This window comes from Carassius gibelio, chromosome B19 (genome assembly GCF_023724105.1).
Source record: "Carassius gibelio isolate Cgi1373 ecotype wild population from Czech Republic chromosome B19, carGib1.2-hapl.c, whole genome shotgun sequence".
Classification (NCBI taxonomy): Eukaryota; Metazoa; Chordata; class Actinopteri; order Cypriniformes; family Cyprinidae; genus Carassius; species Carassius gibelio.
This window is the reverse complement of record NC_068414.1, coordinates 34,862,459-34,888,833: the sequence shown is the minus strand read 5'-3', so window position 1 is coordinate 34,888,833 and position 26,375 is coordinate 34,862,459. Positions and strand designations below refer to the sequence as shown.

At 35.2% G+C, this 26,375-nt stretch overlaps 3 protein-coding genes across 10 annotated transcripts in view; 1 reads left to right on the top strand and 2 right to left on the bottom strand.

Moving 5' to 3' along the window:
* The first annotated feature begins 3,331 nt into the window (after positions 1-3,331).
* On the top strand, positions 3,332-7,193 carry il6 (interleukin 6 (interferon, beta 2)). Its single transcript, XM_052585264.1, has 5 exons — positions 3,332-3,468; positions 3,555-3,763; positions 3,840-3,950; positions 5,104-5,247; positions 6,606-7,193. The coding sequence occupies exons 1-5, from the start codon at positions 3,453-3,455 to the stop codon at positions 6,822-6,824; spliced, it is 699 nt and encodes a 232-aa protein (XP_052441224.1). The 5' UTR covers positions 3,332-3,452; the 3' UTR covers positions 6,825-7,193.
* On the bottom strand, positions 6,804-12,644 carry tomm7 (translocase of outer mitochondrial membrane 7 homolog (yeast)). Its single transcript, XM_052585266.1, has 3 exons — positions 12,427-12,644; positions 7,373-7,421; positions 6,804-7,302 (listed from the first exon to the last, which is right to left on the bottom strand). Exons 1-3 carry the CDS (start codon positions 12,527-12,529, stop codon positions 7,287-7,289), a joined length of 168 nt encoding a protein of 55 aa, XP_052441226.1. The 5' UTR covers positions 12,530-12,644; the 3' UTR covers positions 6,804-7,286.
* A 3,969-nt stretch (positions 12,645-16,613) lies between these two features.
* Positions 16,614-26,375, bottom strand: part of LOC127978524 (hyccin) — a 36,676-nt gene continuing 26,914 nt past the window's right edge. For 7 of the 8 annotated variants that reach the window (XM_052583236.1, XM_052583239.1, XM_052583237.1 and 4 more), the window contains exons 9-11: positions 25,600-25,687; positions 25,169-25,328; positions 16,614-18,779 (exon numbers count right to left, since the gene is read on the bottom strand). In XM_052583236.1, the coding sequence (XP_052439196.1) occupies positions 18,286-18,779; positions 25,169-25,328; positions 25,600-25,687 (742 nt within the window). In that variant the 3' untranslated portion in view covers positions 16,614-18,285. Of the gene's footprint in view, positions 18,780-22,239; positions 22,534-25,168; positions 25,329-25,599; positions 25,688-26,375 lie in introns of all 8 variants that reach the window. The other variant, XM_052583244.1, reaches the window with a different exon arrangement.

Here is a 26,375-nt window from a genome sequence, read left to right as displayed (position 1 = left end):
GATTATTAAAACGTTTTTTTTTTTTGTTTTGTTTTTTACCAATATCTATTCAAGAATTGCACACAATCAACATTGGAACCATTTCCCAAAATGTAGTTTGTGTGGAATTTTTACGATGTCTGTAAAGAGGAGAAAATACTGTATCGGGCAGATCAAGCTAACTGTTCGCGATGCCCAAATATAGGAAGTTAAATATGTTGGGGATTATATGAATGCATCTCTGAGAGGAACTGACCATCTTCAGAAATGTTTCAGTGGCATTTTCTTTTCCTCTTACCACCATATAATGCATATTAAAGAAGTGTTTATAAGCGCAGCTGCTTTGTTTACAGTGGTAAACGTTGTATCGCTGCTGTGCCATAAGCGCCTCCTGCTGGCAGAGAATAAATATGCATTTTCATTCAGTCTGCTGTTTATGTTTTGTGCATATTATGTACCATAATTTCACAAATCTAAAGTCAGACCATTCTGTTATCTGTAAAATCAAAAACAACTGCTCATGTATGTAGCACTACTGTAGCACTAAGTCCATGTTGTACCCCAAAACTAAGGTACACCCTTAATATATAGGCATCTATACCTGTGAAAATAAATAAATAATGTGTGTCTTATTTCAAAAAGTGAAACGTTCATATATTGTAGATTCATTACACGAAAAGTAAAAAAACGTTAAACGTTTAACGTTCAATGTCTGAGTATTTCACAATCTGCTCAGTTACTGGGATTTTCAGGCACAACCATTTCTAGGGTTTACAAAGAATGGTGTGAAAAGGGAAAAACATCCAGTATGTGGCAGTCCTGTGGGATAAAATGCCTTGTTGGTGCTAGAGGTCAGAGGAGAATGGGCCGACTGATTCAAGCTGATAGAAGAGCAACTTTGACTGAAATAACCACTCATTACAACCGATGTATGCAGCAAAGCATTTGTGAAGCCACAACACGCACAACCTTGAGGAGGATCGGCTCCAACAGCAGAAGACCCCACCGGGTACCACTCATCTCCACTACAAATAGGAAAAAGAGGTTACAATTTGCACAAGCTCACCAAAATTGGACAGTGAAGACTGGAAAAATGTTACCTGGTCTGAGGAGTCTCAATTTCTGTTGAGACATTCAGATGGTAGAGTCAGAATTTGGGATAAACAGAATGAGAACATGGATCCATCATGCCTTGTTACCACTGTGCAGGCTGCTGGAGGTGGTGGAATAGTGTGGGGGATGTTTTCTTGGCACAGTTTAGGCCCCTTCATGCCGATTGGGCATCATTTAAATGCCACGGCCCACCTGAGCATTGTTTCTGACCATGTCCATCCCTTAATGACCACCATGTACACATCCTCTGATGGATACTTGCAGCACAATAATGCACCATGTCACAAAGCTTGAATCATTTCAGACTGGTTTCTTGGACATGACAATGAGTTCACTGTACTAAAATGGCCCCCACAGTCAGTGTGTGTGTGTGTGTGTGTGTGTGTGTATATACAGTCATAAATTTGATTTTGCAATGTTTGCTGCTTAAGAAGCTTAATCTACTTCTAGATTACTGTGCAGAGTGATCAGATTTATTTTAAATAACTGCTGAAAGCTTCATTGGAAAAAAAATCCTGACACAAAATTACCAGCTCAAATTAATTGACTAATCATATATCAGCAGCACAAGTGAAAGTGTGAATGAGTAATGAATCACTCTCGTAATAACTAGATTGTAAGAGCAGACTGATTGTTATAAAATCAGGGAAGAAGTGCTTCTTGTTAGCAATGGTTACCTCCAAAGAAACACGTGCAGCCATCATGACTCTGCATCAAAAGAGCATCACATGTGAGGACATCGCTACAAAGTATACTGCATCTGAAAGAACCATTTACCGGATCTTCAAGGAGAACTTCAAGGAGAGAAGAAGTCTTCAGGACGTCCCAGAGTATCCAGCTCCAGGACCGTCTAAGGAATCGTGAAAACTGAACCCTGGGTGTGTAAAGAAGTCAGCGAAGGCTGGAGCTGGAAGTGTCTTAGTTTAGGAGTGAGCCTCTTGATTCAGTACAACCTCCAACAAGCAGCTCCTTCCCTGCGATCTTCTCCCAATCATCCTGCAACTTTAGTGCAACACAATGCTCTCGTCACACTGCGAAACACACCGAGTCTGGAAACACTGAAACAATGAATGACCGCCTGATCTAAACCTGACTGAAAGTCTCTGGGAAATCAAAGTTAAGGCTATGAAACCCAGTAGAGTCAGCGAACAATTGAAGAGAGCGTAAGAAGCGTCGGTCAAGATCACAGCAGTGCAGTAGAGAGAGAGAGAGACTAGTGATGAACTGAAGTCACTCAAATCAAGGCCTCAACACTTCCTCCTCACTTCTGACCGCTGTTATCTTCTTCTGTGCTTCAGTGGCTGCGCTTCTCTAAAACTGAACCCTAACGTCTTGGGTATTATATCAAACAAGTTAGTAGGACAGTGGTGGACCTACCGCTGGTATTCCTTCAGAAGTTTTGAGCAATCAAGATGAACAATATTTCAGAAAAAAATCAAGTGTTTATAGATTCTCTATTTTGATCTTCACTGTGAATGTGTGTGTGGGTTTATATATATTAGAGCATTGTGTTAACAAGCGAAAGGTTGGGGGTTCGAATCCCGGGGAACACATGATAGGAGAAAATTGTTATCCTGAATGCACTGTAAGTCACTTTGGATAAAAGCGTCTGCTAAATGCATAAATTTGTACATTTAATTTGATATATATATATATACATTTTCAAAAATCACGTTTTTTATGTTTTAGTTAGCTGTATTTTTGTTATTATTATTATTTAATCAAAATATCCCAACTGCAGTTTGCAATGCGGGATAATTAAAAAAGAAAAAAGCCTTTCAAAAGCATTTATTGGTTTCTGTACATGATCTTATATATATATGTTTTAATCTCAATCCCAATTAATCTCAATCATGGATGAATCTCAATGGGTTATTTTGACTTGGTTAAAAATAACAAAAAAAAAAAAAAAAATACAGCTAACACAAAAACATGGTAACATCATAAAAAACATGATTTTTGAAAATTAATAACTGTTTCTAACTAACTATATATATATATATATATATATATATATACACACACACACACACACACAGAGAGAATATGTAAACTAAGTAAATTAAATTAAATCAGTGAAACAATAAGAGTATCAAAACCTAAATCAACTTGTGGTAGTTTTAAGGGGAAAAAGTAAAATAAAAAATCCTGAGTTTTGAGAGGGAAAAAGTACAATAAGAAAATAATTTTATGAAAATCTGAAATGGGGCATTTTTTCCTAAATGATGTAAATTTTGTAAAAAAAAGGCGGGTTGAGGGAAGTGGAAACTCTCTAGAGTGTATAAAAACACTTGAGACGCCTGGTTCAGAAGTCTCCCGAAGTTTCTTGAACACATCACACACAGACTTACCCAATCAGGATGTCGTCAGCTCAGAGTAAGTGCAAGTGTTTGAGCGACCGGATGCATCTCGTGTGCAGACTCAGCTCTTCACTCTCTCTCTCTCTCTCTCTCTCTCTGCAGACGCAGCGCTCTTCCTGTCTGTCGCACTGGCAGCGTTCATCAGTCAGCTGGATGCAGTGCCTGTCTACAGCAGTCTGGCCGAACTCTCCGAAACATCTGGGGAAGAGCTTCAGGACGTGGATGGAAAGAGTCCTCTGAGCGACCGGCAGAAGTGGCATCTGATGGCCAGAGATCTGCACAGAGACGTCAAGATGCTGCGAGACCAGCAGGTGCGTCTCAACACACACTAATGTAAAGATGCTTCGTGTTTCTCAGACTAACTCTGAGCTCCTCCTGTATCTGCAGTTTAAGAGGGACTTCAGACAGACGGTGAACATGACTGCGTTTGAAGACATGAGAGTCAAAACTCCTCTCCTCAGACCCTCAGACGGCTGTCTGTCCAGAAACTTCAGCACAGTAAGAACACACTTCTCTCAAATCACTGCGTTTAGGATTGATTCATGGCTCTTAGTTCAGTTAAAATAATGCATTTTTTCCCAAAGCTGATTTCAAACTAGTTTACTCAAATTTTGAAACATTTGTATTGTCCCTGTAAATACTTTTGAACATTTTTTAATGCATTATGAAAAAAAACAAAAAACTTTTTAGTTTTTATAAACATTAACAAAGGTTAATGATGTAAAAATAAAATAAAATACTATAAATATTATATTAAATATTTATAATTGTATAAACTTGTATTTTTTGTTATTTAAATATTTTAAATTTGTTGAATGACATTATTATTACATTATATTTTATCTTATATGTTTTCGATGTTTCTATTATTACATTATAATATTAGTATATTTTATGTTTTTTATTTATGTTATTATATTTTGAAGATTTAAACTTATTATAACTATTAAAATAAATGAGTAGACGTGTCCAGATGTTTGGCTGCTACTCTATGCAAACTTAACTGCATTTCTAAAATATATATATATATATATATATATATATATATATATATATATATATATATCCTTTCCAAAAAAAAGGAAAAAAGTCCTTATCCTTCGACACACTTTCATGGCGATTCATAACTATTTAACGTTTTGGCAAATAGATATTAAAAGTTTCACTTATATCTCACTTCATACAATATAGATTGATTCAAAGCATCTTTATGTTAATAATAAAACAGCTTATTTATATGAATGTGTACAATCTCATTCGTACGATCCACCAACAGACGAATTTATAGTAAATATTATAGTGTTTTTGAACAGTACTACAGTAAAGTGTGTAATGAATGCTCCAGCATACTCTAGTATTAACAAGTAAACTGAAATAAATGCTATTACTACAATAAACTATAGTTGTAGAACACTAACTCATTTGTTTATATTATGTTACCATGTCAACTATAGAATTACCAAAACAAACTAATTCAAGTACTTTACTAGATGCTGTACGTTTGATATCAGGTTGTTACGGTTACACAAATGTAACTTAGTTTAGCGCTGAACGAGATCTTTCATCCAGCACATGATGCAGGAAATGTTTTAATCTGATTTCCTCAAATACTGAAGTGTTACTAAACGCTCGCACTTCTCGAATGTTTCAGGATTCGTGTCTGGGCCGCATTTACAGCGTCCTGACCTGGTATAAAGACAACTGGAGCTTCATCGAGAAGGAAAACCTGACCTCCAGCCTGGTGAACGACGTCAAACACGGGACCAAACGCCTGCTGGAGGCCATTAACAACCAGGTAAACACACCTCAGCGGCTCTACACGCTCCAGATGACCTCACAGAGACACGCAACTTCAAAATGACTGATAAAAGCATGGGTTTGAGAGAACAAGCATTGCATTTTTTGACAGATTATTAGCTTTCCAATTTGACTTATTAGGAGTTTTCATTTCAAGAGCATAAACATTCAAATATCTGCTAATTTATAGTTAAAATATTAAATAAAAAAATAAGTATATTAATATAAAACAAATTATGAAAATACAAATAAAAATATTGAATTACTGATTACATTTTTATAAAACATTAAAACAACATATATAGATAAACAACAAAAACTAAAGTCATATTTAAATAATTTACAGTAATGCATTTCATTAAGCTTTTCTTTCAGAGCATAAACATTACAATTTTAGGAAATATTTTACAAAAACTAAAGCACTTATTAATTTCAGGTTTCAACATTTATTAATATATTTTTAAAATTAAAGTCATATGTTAATATTTTCTATTGCATTATGAACTAATACAAATATTGCTTTTTTGTAACGTTTTAACAACATTAACAAAGATTGACACAGTTTAATATTAATAACTATATTTGTCATTTTTTATATATATATATATATATATATATATATATATATATATATATATAAAACGTAATTATTAGTCATTTTATACTTAATCTTTATATTTTTATATTATTAACATTATTATATTATTATTTATAAATTTTTTATGTATTTTTTAAAAAATATACATATTTTTATGTTAGTATGGAAGCCTGTTTCCGCCACAAAAAAACTTTTTATCTCACAATTCAGATTTTTTTTACTCAGAAAACCAAATAACTTATTTGACAAATTCCTACTTCATATCCCGCAAATTCCGACTGCAAATTCCGACTTCATATCCCACAAATTCCGACTTCATATGCCGCAAATTCCGACTTCATATCCCGCAAATTCCGACTTCATATCCCATAATTCCGAATTCATATCTCGCAATTCCGACTTTATAACACTTTATAAACCACAATTGCGAGCTTACATAAACATTTCAGAAGAAAAAAATCTTATTTATAATTGTGAGATAAAAAGTCGCAATTACCTTGTTGTATTTTTTGTTTAGTTCCATATGTTAGCTATTGCATTAACAAATCAGACATTATTTATTCATTTTTTGCATTTTGAAGCTTGGTCAAAACAAATCTCATTCACTCACTGATAAATAGATGACACATGTAGATTATGGAGTAAAATGGAGAGTTATCTCGAGTTATTGCTGCAAATCCTGCCAATCTGAGCTCAACATCAGTTGTTCACGAGCAGTTTCTCTTAAGAGCACATCTGATGTTTGTTTGTTCCTGCAGCTTCAGATAGCAGACGGAGGAACGGATCAGATCTCCAGCGCTCCTCTCTCGGCCACATCCGCGTGGACACGGAAGACCACGGTGCATTCGATCCTGTTCAACTTCACCAGCGTGATGATCGACTCCTGCAGAGCCATCAGTTACATGAGCAAACGCAAAGCTGCGTATCGAGCCAAAGACACGAAGAGACCCGCAGACTGGAGCTCTGACAAGAACTAATTTATTCAACTAGTCTTTTTATTTATTGAACATCACAGAGAGTTCATTCAGAGCAGAATAATTTAATATTTATGGGTCTATAATTTTAACTTATTGAAGGTTGTGCACAATTGATATTTATAAATGCTATATTTATTTGCAAGTGTTTTCTATTTACTTCTCATTTGCACGCTATTGAAGATCAGTGCTGATGAATGCATTTATGAACTTGATTGATTTATTTAAAACCGGAATGTGACAACATGCTGACTGTTTACAATGATCTTCAAAGATTCAATAAAAAAAAAACAAAAAAAAAACATTTTGTCTGTTTCTCAATGCAATGTTTCAGAAAGAGGAAGTCCAGAAAAGTCTTAAAATAACACAAAAGCGTTGTGTGGACGTGACAGTGAAGTATTTACACCCCAGCACACAGTTCAGATCAGTCTTCATTGAGTCTTGTAGTGCTCGTCAGGAGCGTCTTCATCCCCAAAGCAAACTGAAAGACAAAACAGATCATGCCGTGCTCATTCTGTGCTAAAACACTGAGTGATCGTCACAAAACTCACCTGAGGACTGTGGGTTCAGGCATCCCTGGATCGGCTCCCCGCTTGAATCCTGGGAGAGAAACAAATACATAAAAAAACTTTTGAAATACATTTCTATTGATTAGTGGTCGACCGATACAAGGCCGATATATCGGCCGATATTTGGGATTTTTAAAATATCGGCATCGGTCAATATGTTTTTCTGCTTGGCCAATGTGTTCGAGACTTTTTTTTTTAAATTGTAATTTACATGCGTGTATTTTATATATGTGTGTATATACAAATTTATAAATATATAATAATTAGTTGTAATAAGTAATAAGCATTTACATAAAATGATATAATTAAAATGTGATTTTGAAATGCATAAAAACTGTATACATATATATATTAGGGCTGTCAAATGATTAAAATTTTTAATCAAATTAATCAGAATTTTCAGTGGATTAATCACTATTTGCCACTACGCCTGAATCCTAACCATTTTTTTCTGAAATGCATACCAAAAGATAAATAACAGGACACAGATACATAATTTTCATGTATTGTTTCATCATGTGGTTCTTTTTTTCTGAATTTCAAAGGTTTAACATTTACTTAGATCAAATTTACCTGAGCACTATATCAAACCATGCCATTTAACTACAGATAGTGTAAGAGTTTTAGGTGAACCAGTGGTTAAATATAGCCACATATCTATGAAATTATGCATAGAGAAACTCGAAAGAATGAACTCAGAAACACAAACATGCGCCACCATCACATAAGCAGCACTCTGGGCACCCTTGTTTTTTGGAGGTGTTCATTTGCTCTGCCACAATACTTTAGGATCGATATTTTCACGTTCTGAAAGCTTCAGTAAAACCAAATAAAATGCATATGCTTTTCAAAACAGCTGTAATGTTCGCTGCATTGCATGTAAGCGTTCCGCGCATGCGCAGTGTGAAACACAGGACGCTATAACACAGTGATCCTCTTTCCTGCGAAGTTTAGCTCTAACCCTAATCAAACACGCATGAGTTTGCTAATCAGTGTCTTTAGGATCATTAGTAAATCACAGGCAGGTGTGTTTAATTGGAGTCTGCGCTAAACTCTGAAGGAAACTCGCGAGCCAGATTTGAGGATCACTGGAAGAAGAAGAAGCAGCAGCTCCAGCGTATCAACTACCAAAGTCGTCTCTGTTTATCGAGCTTGGCATGAATGTATTTGAGAGTAAATGGGGTAAAACCTTAAGCTTCTTCGGTGTTTTCGTCGCGGCGCTCGGCGCTGTTTTTTACTATCTTGAGAATTCAGAGATCGACGAGACTTTCCAGACCTGAATAATTTGTCACACTGCGCATGCGTGAAATGCGTTAAAAAATTTGACGTAATTAACGACAAACAACGAATTAACGCCGTTAACGCGCTATTTTTGACAGCCCTAATATATATATTATATATATATATACACACACACTTAAAATGTATAAAATACATTTATAACGACATTTTTATATTTGATTTAGCAATTCTACATATACTTTAGATTTCTATTTTTATTAAATGTGTATTATATACAGTTTTTCCCCATTGCTTTTGTGCTTTCTGTAATCCCCTTAATTCTCAATGGTTTTCCTCATTACTATAACACTAAATTTTCTCATTTAAACCAGCACTTGAGCAAACCAAGAAACACTACTGAATCAACACAATCTAATGTTGTGTTTTATTGTAAAAACTATTCTGCATTAGCAAAACAATGAGGATATGGGAGAAAATGTGTTCGGTTGGCATTAATAATGTCAATGCAAAAAAAAAAAAATCCCTTTTTTAAAGCACTTTAATATTTGTGTTGTTCTTGACAGCTTTTGTGAGATCCACTACACAACAGAGCAGGGGGCAGTCAATATAATGCTGAAAAGTACATAACACACCATGATAATAACAAATGACCCTTCATCAGCCAATCCCACTCATCTGAGGGTTTCTCTCACACAGATGTCCTAACGCAGAGCAGTATATGATGACTGATGCTGTAGTCACTTATTGCATCAGTGTGTGTGGATGAAAGCACTCTCACTCTCTCTTTAGCAAGCCTGGACTCCTGAGTTTCTGAGTCACTGGTCGGACTGGCATCATGAAACTTCCTCAGATCCGGAGTACAGACTCAGAAAGTCCTGTGTTGCAGCGCGTGCGCAGGCTGTGCTTCCTGTTTTCACCCGATATTGACTGACTAACACACAAGGGCCTCATCCGAGCGAGATCTCGAAGAATGCAGATGTCAGAGGTGATTCATCTGCACTTTATTGATTGAGCAACACACTCGGAGGAAAGACAGACAGACGCACACACTGTCCTCTTCTGCTTCTCATATTCAATATTACACACATCACAGACTTCACTGTCAGATCTAGAGAAACAGTGTGTACATACAAGAGATGATCAGATGTGAAAAAGACAGAGCTCAGGCTGGTTTAATTGTTGCTTCTTGGTTCAATTAGACTTTTTAAATAATCTTACAGTATAATTATGTTCCACATTTATATAAATTTTTATATATTATATCCATATAATGTTATAATAGCTGTATTTTACGGAACATTTACATTATATTTCATCTGTTAAATAGTTTAAGTCATTAACCATGAATTTTTATATATATATATATATATATATATATATATATATATATATATATATATATATATATATATATATATATTATTAATATTACTAATATATATATATATATATATATATATATATATATATATATATATATATATATATATATATATATATATATATAAATAATACAAAACAACATATATATTTTTTTAACACATATATATATATATATATATATATATATATATATAGTAGCTTTGTATAATATATTTACATTATTTTACAATAATTGAGTGTGTGTATATATATATATATATATTATATATTATTATTAATATATATTACTAATATATATATATATATATATATATATAGATATAGATATAGATATATATCTATATCTATATCTATATCTATATATATCTATAGATATATATATATATAAACTTTAATTTATTTTTATTTATTTTACATTTATTTTTCATATTTATTAAATGTTTATGGTAGCCTTGTATTTTATATATATTTACATATATACAATTAAATATTTGTCTGTCTTTCAAATCAATTGTTCTTATAATTTGTTTTACGTCATAACATTTTTTTTAGTAGTAGCTATATAAGTAAATCTACGATTAGTATATTCTGCACTATATTTTAATAATAGTCTGTGTTTTCCGCTGTCGTCGTCCTCCAGAAATGCTAATGTTTCGACTCATGGGGCTTTTCTGCGTAACAGACAAACAAAAAGCTACAACTTCCTTCTGCATCTCATTTGTCTCTAAACGTTTCCCATCAGGCCAAAAATACAGAGGCAGGCAAATTCCTGCGGCTCCTGAAGCCTCAAGAACATTTCCTCATTCACATTAAACACTGATGACGCCGCAGGAGCACGACCTCTGACCCCAAAGAGCAGCACTAACTACAGACAGCATCATCAAGAGGACGGAGCGTCACAGAGACAGGAAGTGATGCGCTGCAGACACCGAACGACCGCACACACGCAACAAACACCACTCAACATTAGCATCAGAAATGATGCATGATCCCAAACACCCTTCATCCTGACGGACCGTCCTGCAGTGACCAGAAATCCTACATTACCAGTAACTAACTATAACAGAGTTTAATCACATCGGATGTGAGCATGAGATAAACTCAAACAAGCACTTCTCTAGAGATCAAGCTGCTGTTAACTGAGATAATGCCAATAGCACACAGAGTCAGACACCCGATAAAACACAGGAAATGGTAACTCAGACTTTTCACCTCGCAATTCTGACGTTTTTCTCACAATTGCAAGTCAGAACTGTGTGGTATAGGCCTAAACTCACATTTCTGAGAAATAACGTAAAAATAGCGAGATATGAACTCGACTTTCTTGCAATTTCGACTAACACCGAGTAGGCCTGAAAAACTAAATTCTAATTCTGTACTTAAATATTATCAATTAGATTTAAATTTAAAATGCATAATTTACATGCCTTTCTAAAAATGTCTCTTTTGTGTGAAATGCGAGTGAAACAGTTATAGAGGTCCCTCTAGAAAATGCGCGAAATATGTGTTCTGTGTGAAGGGCTTGGTTTCAGTTTTGATGTTAATAACATCATCTCCGCATTGAGGTTATCTTTTCCTGCAATATTTGAAAGAAGTCCGAATTGTGTGAAAAAAGTCACAATAACTATCGCTATAAACTCGCAATTCTGCAAAAAATCCAGCATTGATAGTTTATCTCCCACAATTCTGACTTTATTTATAGAATTGTGAAATAAACACTCTCAATTAATTACCTCTTTTTATTTTTTATTCAGTGGCAGAAATGGGTTTCCATTGTATCTTAAAGTAGTATTTACAGAAAACAAACAAAAAAACGATGGGGGAAAAAAAATCTGCTGATATGTTTATCTACAAATGCTGATCATATCAAAATTAGCAAATGTAATATATTATATAAAAATATAATGCTATTGGTTGGATTAGCAGTATTTGTCTTTCTTCTGTTGAACACACACACACACACACACAAATATATCTGGAAGAATGTTGGCAACCAAACAGTTGCCGGTACCCATTGACTTCCATAGTGATTTCCCATAGAATGGAAGTCAATGGGTACCATCAGCTGACTGCTCAAACTCTCTTTAATCTGGGTTCAGGGATCAGTGTTAGTCTTCAGTGTCACATGATCTTCTGAAATCAGTATAATATGATGATTTGCTGCTCCAGAAACATTTCTGATTATTATCAATGTTGAAAACAGTTGTGCTGCACAATATTTTTGTGTGCATGGATATACATATATTTACACACGTACTTAGGGCTAGTCTCTCGTTTGACTTCACTACCTCTAAATAACGATCACTGATAATGATGTTCGACTTATTAAACACTAAATATGTTTCGAACCCTTATATGAAGCCAGATCACCGATGATAATGAGGATGTCGATGTTATTGTGTGTTACTGACCCAGGTACAGCACGGTGGGGATGAAGCCCCAGCGGATGATGAACTGACCGCACTGGAACACCTGCTGCAGACGCTGCTTGCTCTCTTTGCTCAGTTTGGCCATGATTTCACTCAGATTTGTCAAGAATCGTATCTGGATGCGAAGCGGAGCGGTGAAGGGCACAGAAGAGCGTAGGAAGCACGTGTATGCCGTAAAGTGTGCCGCGGTGTCGTTCCAGCGGCTACAGTTTTGCGACAGTCACCAAAAGAAAAAGCGCCACGGCGACATCTAGTGGCCACACTGGGACATCAGGAAAAAGCACTTACAATGTAGAAAATATTTATTTTCAGGGGTGGTTCTAGGATGAGTGGAGATCCGTGTATGTGACTTTTTATTTTAATAAATCAGAAAGATTTACCTTGTTTAAAATATACAAAAACAATAAAAACAAAAACAAATTTAAAACATTTTATTTAAAATATTGAGGAAAATACATTTGCTTTTTGCAAACAAAAATTAAGAATTGCAAAACAACTGAAACAGCGCGATAGCAATGATTTGGCAATAAATATTTTCCATGGTCATATCTAATAATTTATTTGCAACGCTGCTTTTATTTTACGTGTCAGTCTAGTTTGAGCTTGCGATACCATTTTTCCTTTGGGCTTCACTTTTCTGCATGTCTCTCCTTGTGGCACTGTTTTGACTTGGGGGCAGAGTCAATGGACCGGGGCGTGTACAACATGCCTCCATGGAAGTGACGTCATCGTCCCGAGACGCAGCTCACTGATCCAGGTCCTGTCTCTTTTGTAATTTGAATGATGAAAGTATATGTCATCTTATTTTTTTTATTGTATTTGTACAAAATTATTCTGGTATGATTTTAGGATCTTCTTTGAAGAGATTTCAGGAATTGACATTACTTTAGAAGAAAAGAATGTTTTATTTTATTATGATAAGCCTTTAGAGAATAAATTTTATTTTGCTATTAATTTGTTTATTATATTAGCGAAATATCACATTCATAAATGTCGATGGTCAAAGAGTACACCTAGTTTTTTACAATTTAAATTTGAGTTACGTCAGTATCTTAAAGTGATGGAATGTGTAAGGAACTCCAAAGCAAAAATAGATTGTTGTAAAGCCTTGAAACGTTATCCTTTTTAAGGACTTTAGTATACTTATTTTGTAGTTGGAGATATGGATTTGTTTTTAATACCCCTCTGTATATAGTTCTTATTTTTGTTTTTTGTTTGTTGATTTATTTAGTATTTACTTTTTTTTCACAATTATTGTCAGGTTGAAAAAACAGTATTTATATTTTTGCTTTTATTGTTCATTTGTATGTGAATTGTCACTAAATAAAGCATAAAAAAAAAAAATCTAGGTCCTGTCAAGATGAGCAGAGACTTTCGAGTGGATCGTTTATTTTTATTCAGTAGCATTAAAACATTCATGTTTTCGTTTTATTTACTTTATTAACAAATGTATGTGTATTAGCAGCGTTTGCTCAAGTTAAAGAAGTTGTTAACATGAAAATCTGCTGTTTATTTCTCTCGATGTGCACACTTTTATAGCATTATGTGTATTGGGTTCACGAATCATTTGAGTCAGTTCGGGAGTTCGTAGCGGGATCGCGAATCATTTGAGTCAGTTCGGGAGTTCGTAGCGGGATCGCGAATCATTTGAGTCAATTTGGTGATCGCAAATCATTTGAAGCAGTTCGGGAGTTCAAGGAGTATCCCTTGTATCCTGACACATATGCTGATGTTGTGTCTCTATCTCACTTTTTTTTTTGTCTTTGTCTCTGTCTCTGTTTTATTTTATTTTCCAATCAAGCCTGACTGGCTACACTCATCCTGGTAGAACAGGGATAAGAAGCAAACATTAAGCAGTGCACTGACACACTCTTACTCTACAAAGAAATCTGGGCAAAGGACTTTATCTCTGTGTTTATGTACACTTAAAGCCAAGTATAATTAGAAACGCGGGGCTCTATACACTAATATTTTTGAAGGAGCACTTACACAGCACTTACAATTTGCATAAATAATCTTATGAGGCTAATGTATCAAATATAAAATTTGGAATACAGAAATGTGAAATTATGAAAAAAATTAGAAAGGTACTTTGCCACTAGGCGGCGGTATTCCACTGCCTTAATGAGTGAGTCGGTCAGTCATTTAATCAATGGATTCGTTTGAAACGGATGATTCATTCAGAAAAAAAAGTACAAAAGTTACTCAAGCAAATTTATTCAGTAAACACCGCTGTGTGTTGCTGCCCTTTTACTGTCTATGGTTGCTGCTTTGTTTGGAAACATTTCCTTTGCGAAATATGTCTTTTTTTATTATCTTGATTATTGAACTGTTGTCCTGACAGAAATGTCTGCCACAGACCGTGCTTAGCAAACATTATAACCGCTCTGTGTGTGTGTGTGTGTGTGTGTGTGTGTCCTAAAGACTGTGCTGCGCAACCGTTAACTGTTAGATGTTCAAAATGTAAAGTTAAATCAGACACAATTTAAAACCGAAAAAGAAATATAATACTTTGATTAAAAGTTACAGATACCTGAAGCTTTTGTATCTTGGCATTCAAGTGTTTTGGCTGGGGGTTTTACTTCCTTTTTTGAAGAAGAAAAAGATGAATTTTCAAAATATCCATTTTAATTTTCAAATAAATTGATCTAGTAAAATACTACACGCAAACAAACCGCCTGGCTCCAAAAGATCTAATTTCATTGGCTGGATCGTACAGACGCTCATCGATGGTTGGCCAGTTTACATGTCAGTCAGAAGCACTAGACTCAGTGGGCGGTTTTCGTCGGGTGTGAATGACAACCGAGCGGCAAACTCCCGCTCTCTCCATAGACAGTAAAAGAGGCCAATAAGGAAGTGACTAAAACTGCAATTCATCGACTGGCCGCTAGAGGCTGGCTGCAGAAGGGAGTCAGTCCCACAGACTCCCCATGTTAAAATGCCCAAATTTACAGCAGAAAAAAACGTTTACAGCCTGGTTCAAAAAATGATTTTGGTCTATATTGCTAATTTTGACTTTCATGACAACTGTGAGGGGGTGAATTTATTTTAAACTCATCCGTTTAAATTATATTAAGACTTAAAGTTCTGCATAATTAAGGGCGTGGCCACTTGAGTGACAGGTGGCTTGCCGCTGTTGACAATGCCGTCGCACTGGGTGGGCGTGGCTTCAGTAATCAGCTCCCGCCTTTTTGCCCATTTTCGATTATCCGGGAGAGTCGCGCGGTGACGCGCTGCCAAGATGGCGACAGCCCGCTCTACACACTTTAGGCTTCAAAACCGCTAATGAGGAGTCTATGGGTGACGTCACGGACACTACGTCCATATTTTTTTTTACAGTCTATGATGACAACGCGTAACTTACTTGGGTAAATTTACAGACACTGTGGACGTGAGAGTCGAGAGATATTTATTTATTTATTTAAATTCTAATGTAAATTACTTTATTGGGCATGATAACTCATTGATGGCATGGTAAAAACATTCGGGGCTTTACTGAAAACATTCGGGGCTCCAGCCCACCCTGATTATTTTATTTCATTTTATTTTATGAAAAATGCGTCATTAATACCAAATTAAATATTATATTTAAATATAATTTGACAATTCCTTGAATTGCTTATTAAAGGCAAATATTTTTTCAATTACACTATTATTTTTTGCTTTATTGATTAAAATTAGTCTTTGATAATCAATTAAATATTATATGTAAATGAATGCACTTTGAAAGTTTACTTAAATTAGTGAATAAAGAGACAGATATATTTTAAATACAATATTATTTTATTTGATCTTGCTTTATGAAAAATGCATCATTAATACTAAATTAAATATATCAAATGTATGCATTTTGAAAATATACTTAATAATGGAAACTAAATAAGCCAACCAAATCACAGTCAAATAAATATATTTTAATTACTCTATTACTTTATTTCATTTTGCTTTGTTTATAAAAAAAATGCATTAATATATTAAATTGTTTAATGTAAATGCTTTGTTATATATAAAAATGTGTGTGTGTATATATATATATTTAAATGACAAAATATTCAATTAATAATACAATTTTAAAGCCATTTAGATTCATGTTAAGAATATTTTAATTTAACATCTAGTAAAAACCTTTACGTGTATATTGTCTGATTACATTAAAATCCAGAAGCAAATTGAAATAGAAATCTTTATTTTCAGACTGTAACCATGTTACTTTTGTTTGACAAAAGGCAGAAAAATGACTGTAGTACAATAATATTTACAATTCACCACAAAATATTCACATTCTCCAAATAATCTGAAATCTGTTATTGATGATCCACTTCAAAACACAAACCATTATGAGCAGAAAACCTCCTCAAAAACATCATCTTCAAATAGAAAACAGTGACACCAGACACATACTGGTGCAGAAACAATGAAAGCAGAAAATAGATGCGATAATTAGATTCATTTTTAAATCAAGAGTTGATTTCTGTCTTATAATCACACTGTTTGCTGGGTCTCTGCATGACATCGGTGTGACACGTGTTAACTAATACCAGTTTAACCAGTAATACTAACCGACCCGCCTCACGTGTCAAAGCTCATATAATAACCATATTGCTTTAGAAACCGAATATGACTCTCGAGTTGGTCCGATTTCTTAAGCATTTTTCTCCTTGGAATCTTCCCATTTCTGGAAACTGTGACGTGATGGCTTCGGGTTGGAGCCCAGTGCATGCTGGGATACGTATAGAAGAGGAACTGCAGTTCGCACACATAAAAAAACGTTCATCATGTCATTAAAAAGTCTGAATCTGCATTAAAAATACACAACATCTGACTTCACACGGAGTAAAAACACTTCAAAAATGCATGACTTTGGAGATCGATCACGACTGACGAAAACCGAAGGAGAAAAAATAAACAGACTTCCTGTAAGGTGCTGCAGTTTCCTGCCACAAGGTGGCAGCGGTGAGCTTAGGGTCATAGGTCAGAGGTCACGTGGATCCTGAAACCCAAATCCAGTCAAAACTGTGGAGTTTTTAAATGTTTTTGAAACTCTTCTGTTCACCGAGGCTGTGCTTATAAGATGAAAAATACAATTAAATAAAAATCTAAAAATTAAATCTTGAATGTACATGGATGCAATCTGACAATTTCCTTGAATTTCTAAATAATGAAAGCCAAAGAAAATCACAGGAAAATATGTTTTAATTATATCATTTTATTTTGTTTTGCGATTAATTAAAAATTGCATCATTAATACAAAATTAAATAGTAAGTGTAAATGTATGCATTTGATAGTTTACTTTAAAGTAGTGAATAACGAAAGGGAAAAAAAGATCTGACTTCACATGAATCCGGTCTGATTTCTTCAGGGTTTTACAGGCGGTTTGTAAACAAGCATCCGAACTCCTGGAAACTGTGACACGATGGCTTCAGGTTGGAGCGTAGTGCATGCTGGGATACGCAGAGAAAAGGAACCGCAGTTCGTACACGTAAAAATCGACTAAGAATACAATGAAACGGTCCAAATCGGCTTAAAAATACACAATATCTGACTTCAAATGAATCTGGTCTGATTTCTTCAGGATTTTCCACTCAGGTTTGAAATCAAGCATCCGAACTCCTGGAAGAGAAGACGAACTGCAGGTCGCACACGTAAAAAAACCTTCATGAAAACGTCCGAACCTGCGTTAAAAATACACGTCTGATTTCACATAAAAACACTTCAAAAATGCATGACTTTGGTCATCGATCACGACTGACGGAAACCGAAGGAAAACAATAAACAGACTTCCTGTAAGGTGCTGCAGTTTCCTGCCACAAGGTGGCAGCGGTGAGCGTCTCCGTTTAGGGTCACAGGTCAGAGGTCACGTGGATACTGATGGTGGGCGAGCGCTGCCGGTGCTGGTGGGCGGGGCTTAGGTGTTCCGAGTAAGCCACGCCCCCGTGCTCCGCCTCTGTGCCGTGATTGGCTGTGGGGCTGGAGGCGAGGACGCTGCTGACCTGCTCGAAGGAGCGCGAGAAGACCGATCCAGCGGTGCGCGACAGACTCAGCGAGCCGCTCTTGGTCAGCGTCAGCCGCTTGAGGGACAGCAGCTCCAGGTTCTCGCTCATGGCGCGGACGGTGGCCTGTTTGCGCGACAGCTGCTCCACGCCGGTCGCAGAGTCCTTGTCTTTGCTGGAGCGTCCCGTCAGGCGGCGCAGACCCTTCCCGCTCGGTTTCCCGCCGCTGCCGCTAATGACGATGGTCGGGGGGCTGCTCGGAGCGGCGCACGCTTGTGTGCAGATGCCCTCGTCCAGCTCCGAGATCTCCGTCAACTCATCCGGGGAACCCAGATCCACTGCGTCTGAGGCGGAGACAGACAGAGGTTTAACAATGGTTTGGAAAGACGTGTCTTCTGCTCACAGAGGCTGCGTTTATATGATGAAAAATACAGTAAAACAGCAAAATTGTGAAATAATAGTCATTTAATATATTTGACAGTTTAATATATTTAGCAGTCAATATATCAAAACATAAATTATGATTAGTAATATGCATTGTTAAGAATTTAATTAGGGCAAATTTAAAGGTGATTTCCTCAGTATTTAGAAAGATTTAGAAAAGATCTAAGAAAGATTTAGAAAGAAAATGTTTTTACAAACTTCTTACCAGTAGCGTATGTTGTATTATTGTTATTAGTTGACATTGTATTATATATTATATTATTTAATTGTTGGTTGAATCTCACAAAAAATCCAGGACCCATTTAACCACAAAATAAATAAATAAATAAATAAAATAACATTTGCATAGAAAATCAAGTGCAATTTCCCCTCAAATCCACATTACTGCAAAGCAAGGCTTCCCAAACTTGGATTTAATTAAATTTAATTAAATTATTAAATGTAAAATAAATATTTTTACATAATTTAAAATAAAAACAAACAATTCAAAACACATACTAAAAAATATTCAATATTTGATTAGTTTTATTTTTTTCAGTGGACTTGATATTTAGTAAATATTTTACAACAAAGGGTGTTTGGCTGACCAAAAAATAAATTGGGAATCCCAGCTTTAATGTGAAAAACAGATCATTAATGTAATAATTATGTAACTGTAATACAGTAAATGAAAATAAATGGTCAAAACGGGTTATTAAAATTAGTATAAGAAGTCCTAGTATTATATAATTTATCTAGTTTGTTTTCCACATTACAATTATAAGTATTATATATTTTTTCCTCCACATTAAAATACAATAGTAATACAATCTGGGGGGAAATTTGATTAATTATTAAAAAAATAATAATAATTTAAAATATGAGCCGCATATTTTTAGTTTTATATAAGGTTTTTGTGAGATTCACCAAGTGAACCAGATTGATTTTGCATGAATTTTTAATTGCATGTTAATAGGCAACAGATATTTAAAATCAGTGGATTAAATTGACATCTTTTCATTATGATGCACAAATGATATTTAAGAGCGTCAGCAGGTCAGAAAACACCAGACTCTACCGTGAGAGAGTTTAAGGAGATAAAGCACAGTCTGAAAGCACAGGAAGCTTTGGGATGTTTGCAGGGAACAGGAAGGAGCAACCAGAAGCTCAAACTAAAGGAGAAACACAGACTGACAGGAAGTGCTGATGTCTCTATCAGACGCATCACTTCCTGTCGGTCCATCTCATCTAAAGAGAGGTGGTTTCCCTTGATAACCCAGCGGAGAAGTGTGGGGAAAGGAGGAATTGTGAATGGCAAACGTGAGCCGCAGCGCATTGATCTGGAGGAGAGACACTCAGGAATGAAGAAACAGAAGTATGAAGTGAGAGAGAGAGAGAGAGAGATTGAGAGAGAGAGAGAGATTGAGAGAGTGAGATTGAGAGCGAGAGAGTGAGATTGAGAGAGAGTGAGTGGGTGAGAGATTGAGTGAGAGAGAGTGAGATTGAGAGAGAGAGTGAGAGAGTGAGATTTAGAGAGAGTGAGATTGAGAGAGTGAGAAGGGAGATTGAGAGAGAGATTGAGAGAGTGAGATTGAGAGAGTGAGAGTGAGATTGAGAGTGAGATTGAGAGAGAGTGAGAGTGAGATTGAGAGTGAGATTGAGAGAGTGAGAGAGTGAGAAGGGAGATTGAGAGAGAGTGAGATTGAGAGAGTGAGACTGAGATAGAGTGAGAGTGAGAGATTGAGAGAGAGTGAGATTGTGAGAGTGAGATTGAGAGTGAGATTGAGAGAGTGAGAGAGAGTGAGAGAGAGAGTGAGATTGAGAGAGTGAGACTGAGATAGAGTGAGAGTGAGAGATTGAGAGAGATTGAGAAGGGAGATTGAGAGAGAGAGTGAGATTGAGAGAGAAAGTGAGAGAGAGTGAGAGTGAGAGAACATGACTTCAGGAGACTGTTAGTAACATCCACACAGGAATATTCCCCTTCAACAGAAGCTCTATCCACAACTCTGACAGAATGTCAATCACCACAATAAAACATTCTGATTGGTCCCCGTGTAAAAATCAATCTTAAATAATAATTTGATCCAATAACAAAACAATAGTTATTATTATTAGTGCTGTTATTGTTATTATTAAATTACTATACACAACATATGTGTGTGTTAATGATAATAATATATAATAAAATATTTTCAAGTTAAACTGTACGTATAATTATATCTAATAGCAACATATAAATATGAACAATTACAATTATTATTTAATTTTTTTTCAATAAAAATAGAAACATTTATTAGAATACATTATTATTATTATTAAGGTATTTTATAATAACGAATATATATATATATATATATATATATATATATATATATATATATATATATATATATATATATATATATATATATATATATATATATATATAAATAACTATATTTATTTCCAGTAATTTAATACAATGTAATATAATTATAGAAAATAATGTATTAAAACAAAAAAATACTATAAATTACAATACACAATATATTTTTATATAGTCTATATACACAGTGCTTATATAACAATAATAATAACAACAATGGCAATTATAATAATCATAATTTTTGTACATTAAAATCTACAAAAAATAATATAATTTTTTTGCATATGTATATCTTTTCTTTATATTAAAACTGAAAAAACTAATCTAAATATGCAAAGTTACAGAAGAAAAATTCTGTAAAAATACCTGCATGTGTTTATGTATATTTATATACATATAAAATAATGTATATAATGTAGTGCTGTCAAATGGTCAGTTGTGTTCAGTGTAAACAAATATAATAAAATATAATATATAATATTTCAAATTAATTTATTAAAATAAATTAGTGCTGTAAAATTATTAATAATGCTTAATTGCATCCAAAATACGTTTTGTTTACATAATATATTTATTTGTACGGTCTATTTTTATGTATATATAAATAAACACATACAGCATGTATATATTTATATTCAAATATAAATATATGTAATATATAAACGTACATTTTTTCTTAAATATATACATGCATGGTTGTGTATTTATCGCAATTAATCTTTTGACGGCACTAATATAAATACTGTTGTTGCAATTTTCCACATAGATGCACATAACCAGAAGTGCATCCATCTTAACATTAAAAATAATGCCTTTATTGCACATCTTTGTACAAACCTAATGTACACACGGTTTTACTGTGGTCATGAACACTGTCCATAGACTTCTGAACCAGAGATATTTCTGCTGGAGAACGCAAAAGCCAAGCTTCACATGGAAAACGGCCGAGTTTCGGAAGCGTTTGCATCTCATGAATAATTAAGAGGCTTATCAAGAAGCTCCGCCCACACAAGTACCTCTGGGCCGGAGGGAGAGGAGAGGGGAGGGGTGTGTGGGGCTCTAGAACTGAACCCGCCCCGCGGAGGGCGTCCCGTCCTCTAGGTGCCTCCGCACAGACTTCTGCCTCCTGACCTCTTGACCTCTAGGGTCGACCCCCAGCTCTGTGGCGCCCCCTAGCGCCTCCCCCTCCGTCCTGCTGCGCAGAGCCTCTCCGTTGAGCAGCCGCTCGCCGCTGACCCCTGTTACACTAATCTCAGGGATGGGCCCCGTCACGCAGGGGTCAGGGGACTCTACACTGTCCTCCTGAGACTCTGAGACACACACACACACAGATGCATGACGAGAGGCTGATGAGACACACATGGAAATCAAATCTGAAACATCAAGACAAACATAAACACTGCAAAAATCATACGATGAAAATGGACACGGATGACAATAAAATAAATCAACTCCCCATCGAAAGCGATGTTATTTTGAATTATATAATTATTATATAATTATTTTTTAAATCATACAGAAAAAATATTATGAAGTTATTTTTATAAAATATTGTAATTAATAAAATTTAATTGTACAAAAATCGTCTAATTTATTATAAAATATTTATTATTTTATAAATAATATAAATTATTTTAATATGTAATAACAACTATATATAGTTAATATTATAAACCCGGTTTAATAAAATATAATTATTTGTTACATCTGTTATATATTCTAAAACATTATTATGATTATGAAATTATATTGCTATAGCATTTTATCATAATGATCATTATAATATTATAATATTACTTATAATATTTTTAATCACCATATATCGCAATAAACCTATTTAATAAAAATATGTTATGATAAAATAATAAAAAGAATTGTATAATTGTTATAACATTATACTGTAATTAATATTACACTTAAATTATATTGTTATTATATTTTATCAGCCTATAATTCTAAGACGAATTACAATATTATTTGATAACAATAACCACATAATTATTAAATAGTGAATTAATCAAATATAACCATTTAATTGCAAAATGTAGTTATTATAAAACTAAAATGAAAATATAATCGTAATATAAAATATGATACTATAATATTACAATTTATTATACTGTAAAAATATATTTTCACAAAAATGTACTTTATCAATGATAATATTTTATATCTATATTTTATTTCATAAAATAATACTTTTAAATTTCATTATAATATACAGTTACATTTTTAAAAACTTTAAATGAATATTACATTTAAATTATATGACAAAATAAAATTATTATATATTAAGGAGTTACATTATTATATTATTGACAGAATTATGTTTTAATGCTAATGTTTATTAATTATAATATATGGTTATTATTAATATAATTATAAAATACAACTATTGTTCAGCACTATTTATTTCTTAATGCTAATAATAAATGTAAATCCAAATTAACATCCACTTTATGTTATGAAACACTCGAGTTACAAACAGAAAGACTCAAAAGAGTAAATCTAATATTATAAAACGGATATGATTTCCGCTCCGCTGAAGTCACCAGGACGAGGAAAAACCCTGCAGGGATTCAAAGCAGAATCCACCTCCAGAAGAATCTTTTCCTGATCATTTACACAATCTGAGATGTTCATGTCTTTCTTTCTTCAGTCGCAAAGAAATTCGTTTTTTGAGGAAAACATTATCTATATAGTGGACTTCAATGGTGCTCAACAGACTAAAGGTCAAAAATGCAGCTTTAAAGAGCTCTACACGATCCCAGCTGAGGATTAAGGGTCTTATCTAAAAAAACCATTGGACATTTACTGAAAAAAAAAATTTATACTAGGACTGTCAGTTGATTAAATTTCACCCACTCCATTTTTTCAATTCCCATAAATAATAAGCAGTGTCTCCCAACATTGCTGCTACTGTGATGTCACATTAGCCACAGGCTCCGCCCACAATAGTTGACAGACACTGCCGTTTTAACATAGAACCGCCCTGAGGGAGTTCACAGCAAGTTGTGTTGAGTATTTATTTGCAAAGGCTAGTATTGCCAGAGCTTGAGCTCTTGAAGCTCCGCCCTCTTCCCCCCGGAGCACCAGCTCATTTGCATTTAAACGGAAATACACGAAAATGGCTCATACCCAAAAAGTGGAAATTTTATAAAGCTATAAATAATAATCGATACGGTATTGTGAGTTAAAACTTCACACACACACTTTGAGGACATCAGAGACTTATTTTACATTTTGTGGAAAGGGGCATAAAAATTTGGCTGTGAAAGTACCAACAGAAGATTATTTAAAGCCATTATTGTGTTACATGAGATGCATAAAGTACACTTTCGTCTATCATAATAAAATTCGGATCAGGTTCGATTTTCTGCGTTTTTGCATCCGTAGCATGCATTTTGATAGGAAAGGATGGTGAATTCGAAAGAACGCATGCAAATATTTTGGACTCTGTGTGCCTAAAGACCTAAAAGACCAAAAGACCTTTAGAAATAAATATTTGATTCACAATATTTTGTTAAAAGAAAAAAAAAAACATTTATTGTATGAAAATTTAGGCTATGGAAACATAAAAGAAGATAATTTGAGAAACATCAATAGTTCACTATTAGCGTGCATCGCAGCACTAATGCAAGCCAAGCATTTGTGTTATAAAGTGTATAAATATATATTTGTTTGCTAGATTAGACCCTTATTCCTCGGCTGGGATCCGTAGCTGCATTGAAACTTCATTTTGGACCTTGAAATCATTGGCCACCATTGAAGTCCACTATATGGAGGAAAACCCTGGAATGTTTTCCAAAAAAAAACGAATTTCTTTGTGAAAAACATGAATATCTTGCATGACATGGGGGTGAATGCATTATCAGGAAATGTCTCTTCTGGAAGTGGACTTCTCCTTTAAGACGTCTCCGTGTCCGCTGGAAGTGTGAGTCTCACCGTGGCGTTTCCAGCGGTGTCCGCGGATGGAGAGGCTGGTGACGGCGTTGCGGGAGATTCGGGAAGCCGTGGGGGTGATCTCCACCTGGATGGAGCGAGTTCCCTCTTTATTGGCCTTCAGAGACGCGCCGTGGAGAGACGACTTGATGGCGTTACCCACCTGAGCAAGAGACAGACTTTAGAGCAACACAAAACACCTTTTTAAACCTAAACGTGTGGATATATCTGCTGTTTGGTTTATATATTCCCAAATCAGGCATGGAGAAACGAAGTGTACACAAGCGTTACACTCGTGACCAGTAATTCCTGCTCCATGTTAGTTTGTGTGGTGCTGTGAGAGCCTGTGTTGTTCTTTCTAACAGGATCAGTGAATAAATGTGAGAAACGCTTCGGCTGGATCGGTGTAATCTGTGCTGAAGCGTGAAACTCACCAGCAGCGCCTCGGGGAAGAGCTCCAGCTGTGATCGGTACAACACGTCATCCAGAGCCCTCGAGCCCAGATCCACCTCACCGTTACACCTGCACACACACACACACACACACACACACACACAGAGAGAGAGAGAGAGAGACAAGACACACACACACACACACACACACACAGAGAGAGAGAGAGAGAGAGAGACAAGACACACACACACACACACACACACACACACACACAGAGAGAGAGAGAGACAAGACACACACACACACACATACACACACACACACACACACACAGAGAGAGAGAGAGAGAGAGAGACAAGACACACACACACACACACACACACAGAGAGAGAGAGAGAGAGAGAGAGAGAGACAAGACACACACACACACACACACACACACACAGAGAGAGAGACAAGACACACACACACACACACACACACAGAGAGAGAGAGAGAGAGAGACAAGACACACACACACACACAGAGAGAGAGAGAGACACAAGACACACACACACACACACACAGAGAGAGAGAGAGAGAGACAGACACAGACACACACACACACACACACACACACACAGAGACACACACACAGACACACATAGAAACACAGAGTGTGAGAGACACACACACACACACACACACACAGAGAGACACACAAAGAGCGAGAGACACACACACACACAAACACACAGAGAGAGAGAGACACACACACACACACACACACACACAGAGAGTGAGACACACACACACACAGAGAGTGAGACACACACAC